This window comes from Sinohyriopsis cumingii, chromosome 15, assembly GCF_028554795.1.
Source record: "Sinohyriopsis cumingii isolate HCF-2022 chromosome 15, ASM2855479v2, whole genome shotgun sequence".
Taxonomy (NCBI): Eukaryota; Metazoa; Mollusca; class Bivalvia; order Unionida; family Unionidae; genus Sinohyriopsis; species Sinohyriopsis cumingii.
Genome location: NC_142975.1, coordinates 106,278,724 through 106,291,340, shown reverse-complemented (window position 1 = coordinate 106,291,340; position 12,617 = coordinate 106,278,724). Strand labels below are relative to the sequence as shown.

The following is a 12,617-nucleotide window of genomic DNA, read 5'->3' as shown; positions in this document are numbered from 1 at the left end:
CCCTTTCTTTATCTTACATACCTTCTTTCGTGGATTTCCGTGATGTTTTTAATTCTTTTCTTGCCAGGTTTACATATGTATTGTTCTGTTTCTCCATCACTGTGCCAACATACACGCTAATCGAGTGCGACTGCATTGTAGCAGTTAGAATAAGGGTGAAATCTTTGCTTGATTTTTGGTGGGAATCGATGTGTTGCATTGTATGCCATAAAACCGAACTTAATTTAATCGAATTACTGCTAATGAAATATAAATCGGTTTCACAGTTTATATCAACCCAGGGAATTCCATCATGTAACCAGTCAGCATATAAGTGTACAATTAACTAGTGAATATTCATATCTCCCCTCGATCAATGACCTATATCTAGTTTTAGTAATCAAATGCATACCTATGGACACAGTCTGTAGTTTATCTTCCTTACTTAAAATTCAAGGGAATTTTTTTGATCTACATTACACAGAAATGACACATTGGGACTGTAGTCAATATGTTGTTATTATTGTAGCAATTACCCTGCTTGTTCCACATAATTCTTTAGAAGGTAAGTTAAACGTACACACTTGTTATTGGATAGATCTCAAACTGTGAGGGTATGTATACTCTATATAGTTAAGGACCTGGAGTGTCGATGAATATTCATGAGTTGGGTCAGCTTGATCGGGTGTACTCGAATGATATATTTTGTTCATATGAACGGGTTGTTGAGGATTAGAAAGGTGTGTTCGTACAGTTGGAACTGAGACATCACAACTAGTCAACGTCACGACTTAAACTCTGCCCCACAATATTTTACACATCTGTTTTATAAATAGATATTATATTTATAATCAGAAGGGATATTACATATAATAGAGTTTGTTTATGATAACATCTGTTTTAAAATACACACACACACACACATACATGTCATTACTGCTTCTCCCTATAATCCCAACTTGATATAACGGATATTAAAACTTTGCTGATCAAATAACAATGTTAAAATTTACATATAATGACGTAGTCTTGTAACTGCACTTAATGACATCATCATGTAAAATATGTTATTATAAAGTAGTGAACTATCTCTACCGAACCCATATTAAATATAACGTTATTGTGTGCCTTAATATCATTTGTTATGTTTAACTACACTATGGTCATTATTTGATTCAGCGAATTTGCAAGATTTGTTATTATTATAATTACTCAATAGTTGTTTGTCTTACATATTTATATTGAGTTTTTAAAGAAATTAGAACACTGTCGCCTTCCCCCATTCCGAAAAGGTTATTATCCAGGAAGAAAAAATACTTTAAGGAAGACTGAGGTGGTAAACGATTAGAAAAAAAATCCTAAAATCATAAAGTAGTGTGTTAGGAATAGCAAAAGCGGTGGCCACATACAGGCACGACGAGACATGACACCTTATTATAGGAGCATGGGGATCCCTTACATTTCGCAAGGGTAGTGGCAGACACAAATAATCGTGTAAAACAATGTGTGATCGGTTAAGTATATGAGTGATGTGATGTGATTTTGATTTTTAACGTAGCTTAACGTGTTTTCAGTCATATCGCTGCGATGTTTGCAGTGTGGTAGTTTATATTGATGTCTAGCACTGGGGCATCATGCCGCAGACGTGTAGCCTACGTCCCTCCCACTCACATTATCCTGACAACCTCTTAATGCTGAGAGTTAATCGAGACAGATGTTATACAAATTTTGTTATATCAGTCTTTGGTATGTCTAGGCCACCATAGCGGTCGGATGACTATATCATCTTGTTAGCATGCATTACTAATGTTATATGTTATGTAATCTTATATAATTTACCCTTACATAAAAAGCAATAGTCGTGTTTTCGTTTAAAAGTAGACCTTGCAAATGTGCGGTCTCTATGATACTGGGCTAAAACACATTTCTGAATATGTTAGAAATGGTTAAAAATAATAAAGATAATATTAAACAATGGTATTATACTTAAGCATATTAAGAAACTGTAGTTAGGCTGTCTGTAAAACCCAGCAAAAAATGCTTGTGTTCTTTGAAGTTCTATTCTTTTTGAACTGACATGGTACAATAAGAATACAAGGGTACAAATAAATATGTTCTTAACAAAAACTCAAATTAGATATGTATATAAATCTGTTTAGCATCTAAAATTACAATAATTATGGATTTTAATTTATGCTTATTTCTTTGTTATTGCTTCAAGTGGTTTTCTTTTGTTTGAACTGAATGAAATTTGTTTGGTTTTCTTGCTATATAAAGAAAATAATCCCCAATACTATAATAATAACTACTATTAGTAGTAATTGTAGTAGAAATATTTCATTTTTTTCTTATTATCTTTATTGATGTTATTCAAACATGTTTTGTTAAATTTAAATGGTACGTTTTACTGCAATGTTATTTTTCCCTAAATGATTTGCACGTGTTTGTTTTGAAAATTATTAAGTAATGTTATAAATATGTAAAAAGCCTTCTTTAGCTTGGTGTGTTCCCGAATACAATGGGATCATGTAAGGAATAAAATAAATATTACACTACAGGTAATATATGTGTGGTAATGACCTAATTTCGTATGCTCACTTTAGCAATTATGTCGAAGTGAAAGACTTAAGTAACAATGTATATACGGTGGTCGAGAATCATCATTTGATAGATTTGTTCTTGAGGCAAGCTTACTTACCTGAGTCGTTCATGTATTGCAAATGTTGTTGAGATTTCAATTTTCTAAAAATTATTAACTTTTATCATTAACCTCTGATCTGATCTGGAAATCCGATAAAAAATATGGGCTACTTATGTCACTGCATTTTCAAACTTTATGATAAGAAAAACATGACTGAGCGATCGTCATATGCTGTTTTGAGAAAAGGTTGTGTGCGCACCATGGCTAATTGGTACCACGATTTTTTTAAAGGTACAATCAAAGCTCAGCTGTCATTATATTTATGTGATACAGACCAGGCTCATTGATCTTCAAACTGGTTCGTATAACACAAAAATATGTACTTGCGATCTTAATAAAAACTGATATCATAAAATCCCGGCCACCAGCCCACCAATCAGTCAAAATAGTCTTTTTAACCACAGAGCCACATATTCAGGGTACCCACAAAATACAGGACAGAGATCCAGGGTATATCCTTCCAATTTAATTAATTTAAAATTCTATAAATAAAAAAGACAGTTCTGAAAAGAAATATTTATAGAAATTATGGCTAGAGCAAATGGGGAACGTTTAAGTTCTGTCTTCACAAAGCGAACTAACAAATATGACACTTTTACTCGACTACCCGTATTCTGATAAACTATGTCCTGTTATTAGACTACCCGTATGCTGATAGATTAAGTCCTTTTATTAGACTACCAGTATGCTGATAGACTAAGTCCCTTTATTAGACTACCCGTATGCTGATATAGTAAGTCCTTTCATTAGACTGCACACTAATAATATTTTCTATAACCAGGTTCTACTATCAAGATTGTATGGGTCTTGATAAGCATTTTCCTCACATGATCGCCATATGATACAACTGCCATATCATCCCACCTACTGATTTCTCCTAACTGCTCCTGCCATAGATTTGTTGGCAGGATCGCCATGTTCTCAACTATATCACAGCTGCTGAGTTTTCTGGTTGGACCTTCCTGACACTTAGCCTGCCGGACCGCTAGTTTTGCTAATACGCCGTCCGCGGTAGTCCTAACTCAAATTTGGAGAACGTTTGTGGTAGTGGTATAATGAACCACTGTGACATGTGCATAGTAGACAATATATTTTCGTCTAATATGGCATGAGGGACCTACAAATATCCGCGACAAGGGACTTAGTTGGCTAACTCGTAGCCCGCCACGTTCTCTAACAAACACGTCTACCAGGGTAGTCTTGTTTTCGACATTGCAGTATCTGCGTAGCGACCAAACCCCCAGCAAACTCCAAGATTCACTTATGGACAACATCTTCGGGTGTTATATGTTGTCTGAAATCATAGTTTCCGGTTTAAGGGCCGGCGTCGCAGTTTTCTCTGGGGCAGATCCAGTGCTACTATTGCAAGACTACCCACATAACACAGCGCCTACATTGTTGCCACGACCAAGTACAATGGAAACACCACCTCCTGGCGTCGGAAGATCTGCAGCGCCTCTTTCAAGAAGCGACTGACATATCCTGGGAGCCTATCGGTCCAAGAATCGCAGCCGCCTACTTGTTTGTTTCAGTTATACAAGGTTTCCAGTACCAAGACTACCCAACATAAGCACGTACAATGTGGACAGCTTTGGCTGGATTAGAATATAATTTCTGCTATAGGAACAGACTAAATGCCAATTTTACAGCGGCTAGTTTTGGAACAAATTCGTTTGTCAAATATATGTTAGGTAATAATCTTTCCTGATGCAGCATGTGCCCCAACCATGGTCTCGGGATAACCTTCGCCAGTCCGGAACTGTAGTCCCAGGGCACTGACCACACTGAGGTATCCTATTTTCGTGGAGAATAATCTCCCTATAGCAAGCGAAGCTGTCTCGACAAGAGCAATGGGAGGGGGAGAGAGCAAATGTCTATGTCAACGTCAAGACCGTCCTGGCACAATACAATGGCCTTCTTGCACGCGACAATGAAAATGCACGTGTGGGCCTCCGACAAATCACGCATCCTGCTGGTTACAAGGTTGGTGGGATGGAGGAGGAAATACAAAGTATAAACCTCCAAACGCGTTATGCTGTCTTCTCTCGACTGAAGAGGTCTAGGGCACCTGGAATAATTTTCTTTTCGACTAGAGAACACCAGTGGGTCCTTGCGAAGTAATGGCTGCTCCTGCCGAACAAATGCAGCGAATAGTGAAGCGGAAGTCCCATACAGAGTATGCCTTGAAGAAATACTACCCATGAAAGCCACCATCCAGAAAGGCTAGAAAAATTACCACCAACGCCTTTTAGGTGGACATTGACAAGCTTCGCCCCTGGAAAGAGTCTTGCTAATTCGTATTACTTGGCAGGACAATAACAAAGCGTTCGTCCTAGCTTCATTGTACGGGTTACAGAAACTTCCACTGTCACTGCAACAGTACAACGAGAATATGCTAACATTTTTTTATCGTACATTCCCCCACATCTCTCTCTCTCACTCACTGTAGTGAACTACTGGCAAGGCTCTAAAATGCTATTCTGAGTAATACTTTTTTCAAGGTGTGATTGGACCAACTCAGTAGACGTTTGCAAGCTGAATGATTCAGATTCAGGGCAATATCCTGAATTTACCGCCTGTCCAACACGCCCTATATGTATTTGCACGAGACGTTGGTGCGCCATTTGGCACCAACATCTATCGATGCGCCTGTTGGTGTAAGTCCGTACTCTCAGGAAACGTAGCCGATAACTCTGTCCAGCACATATGCATGGAGTAAAATATCGATGAGGGCAACAAATACATTCGCCCAAAATGTTCTGCAAAAACGTGAACGAGCTACCTCCAGACAGAGAACTTGTGGTCAAAGACTGTGATTCCTTCCAGTATTTCGGAACGACACGCTGCCCCTTTGCTCTTGTGAATATGTCATGCTTGATGAATGCATCCATGATGTTCGCAGAGGCACTACCAGATTATTTGGTGCTTCTCGAATGCATATTATGATGCAAACCCTGCAAATGGGGACCACGAAGACAAACGAAAAGGGCAATATTCATCGCCCCGGAGCGTGTACCAGCTTCTGCAGCACTGCAGGGCAGCACGACCACCACATCATACAATGTTCACTCCCAATGCATGCGCTTTCGTGACTTCTCTGTTAAATCCAGTTTCTTGCTACCCAGTAGTGTCACACACATTCGTGTGTCTGCGTCCAAATCATAGCGCATCAAGCCCATGCTCATGATCCAGAGCATTCACGACTTTCTCTTCGGTGGTTAGTCCCATTTTATGAAATTCATTTCTTGCCACCCATTTATAGCCAAAACAGTCGAAGTGCCTCTCCCATGTGGAGGATGGTCGGTTAAACCTTCTTCAGACACGTTTTCATTATTTTCTAGTAGCTTGGTATCGAAAAGGTCTGATTTCATACGTCTTCGATCTCTTGCAGAATATATGGGTTGCTATGAAAGAGATTGCGACGATTGCATTGTCTTTGGATATATATTTATACAAACTGTAGTTTTTTTTTTTTTTTTTTTATTTGTTTCTGTACGGAGGTGCGAGCAATACTTCCGAAGTTTCGAGGACCACATACAAGAACTAACTAATGGCATTGTTTGTATACAGCCCCTTTCCGTACTCACACAGTAGGAAACCCATGATACTCATGCGAACAGACCGCTCCGGTGGCCTAGCGGTTAGAGCGTCCTACTCGGATGCGGGAGGTCGTGGGTTTGATCCCCGGCCGAGTCATACCAAAGACTTACAAAAAAGTTACTAACAGCTGCATCGCTTGGCGCTCAGCATTAAGAGGTTAGTGTTAGGACTGGTCGGCCCGGTGTCAGGATAATGTGACTTGGTGGGACATCATGCTACATGTCTGCGGCATGATGCCCCAGTGCTAGACATCACTATAAACTGCCACATAGCAGACATCGTAGCTGTATGTCTGAAAAATTGTTAAAGCTACGTTAAAAATCCAAATCACATCACATCACTCATGCGAACACATCGAACGTCTTCAGGAAAACTTAGGTATGCATCTTAGTCTCCTGGGTCCACACTGGAATTATTTTGGTAACCCTGGGCACATATCGAAAGTCTAATAGAAAACCCTAATGTAGAAGAAGGAAGGCTTGAATATGTTGAAACACAATACCGCCCATTCGCAAATTATCTCCATAGCAGATCATGGTCAGATTTGTATTCCTGCGGAGGAAGCAAAAAAGAGGTTGAATATCGTTTGTACCCCCTAGTAGAAGATATGGCGTGCAACGGAAAACGCAGTCTTTGCCTTGACACGTTTGACAACACCAATCACACTGTTTAAATGACAGGGCGTTAGTACAGCAGGAAAATACAGGAGCAGGACAAAATATAGAGGGAAAAACAAACCAAATTAAATCATGCCAGCAATATTCTTGAGGTCAAACGTTTCTTATCTGCATCTGTCAGTACCATAGGTTCTGTACATTTCCACCGAAGTTTGTTGTATATCTTTCATGCAATCCTACACAATTAGTTTGATACACAATTGAATGAAATTATTATTTTCTATGAATGATTTTCCTGAATCATTTATGATTTGACCTATGATCTAATGATACAACATAAATCGTACTAACCTAAAGATATACCTCTTGACTGATGCCGGTAATGTTTTGATCTACTGTTCGCGGACCGAAATAAATGTTGGGATGGTTTTCTGCCTGTCGTCAATCCGTTATCGCAAAGTTGTTATTACAACAAAACGTTAGCCGTTACCTACCTTTCTCAACTTACTGCATCAAATAAAGTGTATATGTTTAGAAGATGACCACCTGATATTTGTCAGCTGTGATATAGTATTGAATCGGGAATCCCTGTCATGGCATGTATCTTGTCTTATGCACCTATATTGCAAAACGTTGTCTGTGTCGCCTCTTTGTCTTGCATCTCTGACTTTGTGCATATTTTATCTGGTAGGGCCAATATGTTAATATATGATTACCTAATGAAAACAAGTTTAAAACATATAATTGTATGTTGATAATACAGTTATGTTTGTTGGAGTCCGTCCTGAAAAATCTTCATTTGAAAAAAATTTATATTACCTAACATGGACACTTGATGGAAATGCAACAACGACAAAGGTGTTAGTACTTTATGTCATAAAGAGGAAGATGTATTATGTTTACCTACAATGTTAGAATGCTAAAACGTGCAGCGGTTCCTCTTCAACAAAGCGACAATGATATTTGTTCAGCTATATTATTTGTTTCAAAATTGAAAGCTGGTTTTACTAATCGATCAATTATGATTTTGTCGCTTTTATATATATATATATATATATATATATATATATATATATATATATATATATAACGGTAGGTGTAATTAATACTTATATCGAATAAGTTCCCCTAAACATTATAACACAGTTTAAAAAATGATCGGTAAATGAAACATCTATAGCTAACTTTCTCAACGTCAGCAAATTTACGAATAGATTTGACAATTAACAAGAAAATATGTGATTAAATATTCATCAGACTTGTTAACATAATTATGGCGTTTTCCTATAATAGTCAGCTGTACAATATAAATGGCAATATTTATTATTATTGATTAATTTAAAAACAAACTTGGCTCTTCTAGTGACAAACTGGAGCAGAGTGATAATAGTATTATGTTGGTTACAATTACCCAAGGGAATGTGTTTGTGAACGTGTTTAAAGTGCTGCTTTACTAACTAAATAAATGGAATTAAATGTGAGGAAGCGTCTTTAAAATATGACAATTAAATGTTCGTTAAATATGAATTCTAAGTTTTTATGAATATATTTAAGTTCTCTTTTCGTCGTAACCTTTCAACTAATGCATTTCTCATTGCAGGTAGTCCAGCTGTTGCTGTTGCTGTCATAGGAGGAGAAGTTTCAATGAGGTGGACAGTATCTACAAGCACAGAAGGCAATAGAATTGTGCATGGTCCTGATAATACTACGAAAATAGCATTTCTCAATAGACAAATAGGACCATTGTACGTTGCTACAAACATTAACTACACAGGCGACATTACGCAAGGAATTATGTCATTTACATTGTTTGAAGTCACCCTTGCAAATATGGGGAGATATAAGTACATTTTACCAGGAAATATTGAGAATGGAGGACAGGATCTTGTTATTGCAGGTTTGAACACTTATATTTATAAATACTTGGAAAGAGAAAACTGAAACATATGTTACCAACATTTCACGTTTCAGCAGGGCCTGTTGACTGTATTATAGAATCACTTGGAAATTATATGCTCCCTAGCTGCTACAGAGAATAATATAAATTTCATGTGCACTAGAATTTCACAAATTTAAAGCAAGAAATTATAAAGTATTATTAATCCCAAATTAAAAGAATTTTGCAGATTTGTTTTATGAAGATCTGTATTTGGATAATCTCACAAATTAACAGGCTTAACTTACAAATAGTATGTGAATGCACTATCTTTGTCTTCCTCGAGAAGTCCAGAAAGACCAGCATACACAAACTTCTTGTAAGTAGAGATTCAGTTTAATTACGACTGAACGCGAAGAGTTGCTGGCATAAACATTGAGCACATTATGCCTATTTTTGTAAGATTATTTTACCGTTCCAGAAACAATTACTATCCATGTCAGAGTGCCTCACTCGATAAACCTGTTTAAACTTTCAAAGCACATAACACGATCTTGTTTTAAAAAGCATCAATGTGATTTCCAATGCATCTTAGCAAATGAAGATACCGATTTTATCATTAGTATATATTCTTATTGCCATTACAAAATCAGTCGCGATTCCCAAAGTTGTATGCATGATGTTAAGATAATACTAATGATGTATGCAGTTAATTGTCAATCAAGTGATTGAAAGATTACTGCAGTCCAGAAGAGACCCTTGTAATTATCTGTAAAAGGAACGTACACGATATGGAAAATCCAATTAACTAGAAGTCATATATTTCTAGACTGTTTTGCACGAAACAGATGAACGCTTTTAGGTCAAAGATTACGTGGTAGTACATATTTGATGCGGCGTTGAATCCACATATTTAAATAAGAAAAAGCAAATGTAGGTTATTATAATATTTTGAATGTTAGGAACGATATCAAAATATGATTTATTTTTGAAGGCACAATGTCCAAAGGTACTTGTTATCTACCGGCATAAATGGCAAAATTTGGCTTGTATGTTTGACACCTTTTTACACCAGTTTGTGTGCGGACATTTTCATTCCTCGGACAAAATCAATAAGGTCTTCCAGAAAGTATAAAAAACTATAATCTAGAATCAATATTGTAATAAATTCATCGCTTATCATTAATTACACCTACCCATAATAGTTTAACCGTCAGGTGAACACATAATAAATACAGTCTGCATCTGCACACAATGCTGCATTCATATTCCTTTAGAGTAATTCAATCTTAAATAGTAAGCCACTGATTAAAACCAGACTTGTGTCATGGCTTCTTAGTTAAGTGTCTAATTCAAGAGTATTGTAAGGGAACCATGTGTCATAAGGATATTATTTTGGTCACGTGCATTTGATTTTGATGATATTTGCAAATTCAACCTTTAATCGCTACATATATCTGGAGGGTTATATTCCTTAAGTATTTTATTTTCATTCAAAACTGAACTGCAAGTAATGATTTACGAACTTGTATGACTAGATAGCTAATTCTTTTGGGGGGGGATTTGTGCTTTTAACAGAATTACTGCATCACATGATAGGCTATATATAGCATTCAATAATTTTTTTGGAAAATTAATCTGGAAAACCCCAGAGAGAACCACAATGTTTTAATTTAGTAACGTGCACTGGTCTACTTGGAACCACAACACTTTTGTGTCACACACTACCCCATACCAACACCAACACTGCTATGTTCTAGAAGGTTGCATGTTTAAAATAAACCGTAATTCAAAATGTATTAATTTAAATTTCATCGTGATAATCAAACACATAATGTTAGATGTACCTTTCGAGAAATCCTTAATCTTTTAAATTATTTTAAGAACTTATTTCAATTTCAAAAGCCATATGGCGATCAAAAAACATGCGCTTCACATTTGGATATTTTAGGCTAGCTTTTAACAGATGAAGAGTTTTATGCGTATACTATGACATGGTTAGACTTCACATTGGATGCATATGTGTGTATTGAACAAAATATCAGGCCAAACGTTTTCAGTATTTGATATAAAAGTGCAAAATGTATCCCATTATTTAGTTCACCTTGCCGTTCATACTAGTTAGCTTACGCTTTGTGTCCGTTGGACGTTTTGTGTCATTCCTCCATTTGTTTATTCTAATTCGCCTAAAAGCAACTTGATCAGTTAAATGTTAGTAGGCAGAGCGCATGTTAAGCTTTTACAAATGATTCTGACTTAACTATAAATATAGCTACTGGTGTTAAATTGGAAAAAATCTCGCAACGACTTCTTCAAAACTGATGGAAATAATTTGAACAACCGGGACATAACACTTCCATACAGTTTTTCGTCTTTAAGCAAATTTGCAAATATGTATGGTCATCATTACTAGAACTAACAAAAGTTTCAAAATCCATTATAAAATGTAAAACAAAATGTAAATCATGCAACCGAATTTGACAGAAAACGTCCCAGCACAGAGGGCCTTCAAATGAATACAAATAATTATTTAATGTCCATCAAATACGGTCATAGCCTCTAAAATATAAATATATTTGAATCACTTGGTAACATTCATTCAACTAAATTTGACCACATTTGGCAAGAAGCATTGCGTGGAACAATTGTTAAAAGTGATGCCGATCTGTTGATCTGAAACCAACCTAGCATAGATGCCTTTCAGTCCTCTTCGTCCGTCATCAAATAGTACTACCGTAATTCAAAATGAAATAAAAACCTTTAACGATTTATCCAAAGGGCTGAATATAATTTAATTATCTGTAAAATAACGGATCAAACCAACCCAAAGGTCAATTTCTAAATATATAACTCAACATTTTCCCCGAAACACCTAATGAAAATTAGCAAAATAATCCAAACAGGGCAACACACACACACACACACACACACACACACACACACACACACACATATGACAAGTAAATTCGGTGGATATAAAATAAATTATTGATATATAGGCTTCGAAATGATTGCAGTCTCAAGTAAATATAATCAAGTAATTGAATTTGCCGTACTGTGCATGTTGTGCAAGAATTGTTTCAGATAAATGCTAAATATCTAAGGTTATAAAGAGTGATATAGTTATATAATAAAAAAGTGGTTTATTTGGTGGTGGAGGAAAATTGTCCAATAAATTACAGTCTGACCGGAAGCACATTAATTTTAGACCTAATAGGCAAGCAAGCAACTAAGTGGTCTAAACGTTTTGTCTAGTCAACACTTTCAATAATATATGAGACTTCGTTCACTAGCTTACATATGTGATATATCCAGGAGAGGCCCTTTTTGTTATGATGGATCGTATTTTCAAAATATTTTCCAGATCATTATCTATTTAGGTATCGCAACATAATATAACTGGTGTTTCTTGTGTATTATTTCAAGAACGGAGTGCTCCAGAATACGCTAATAAAACATGTAAACATTATATTCAGAAGTCTGTTCTATTGTAGCAATGTGTCAGAATTTTTTTCATTTTAATAATGTTCAGGACATAAGTGCACATGATCTTCAAGAAGTAATTTTATTATTAGTTTAACCAAACTCTAATTTTCTCATGGAAAACCTTTCATAAAAGTCTATCTGGTAGATAAAACTAGACTCTGTCAGATTTTCTAACTTGAATAATGAACATAAAATCAGTTTTGAGACTATGACTATATATATATATATATATATATATATATATATATATATATATATATATATATATATATATATTATGTTTCAACTAGATAATTTCAGCTTGTGGTGGATGCTGGAAATACTTTATATTGACCTAGAAATCGATGGGCCGTAATAT

At 35.9% G+C, this 12,617-nt stretch overlaps 1 protein-coding gene across 1 annotated transcript in view; it reads left to right on the top strand.

The window, feature by feature from the left end:
* Positions 1-412: 412 nt before the first annotated feature.
* Positions 413-12,617, top strand: part of LOC149782426 (protein turtle-like) — a 49,082-nt gene continuing 36,877 nt past the window's right edge. Inside the window, exons 1-2 of the mRNA XM_089934874.1 lie at positions 413-544; positions 8,498-8,794. Coding sequence (XP_089791000.1) covers positions 466-544; positions 8,498-8,794 — 376 coding nt within the window. The 5' untranslated portion in view covers positions 413-465. The remainder of the gene's footprint in view (positions 545-8,497; positions 8,795-12,617) is intronic.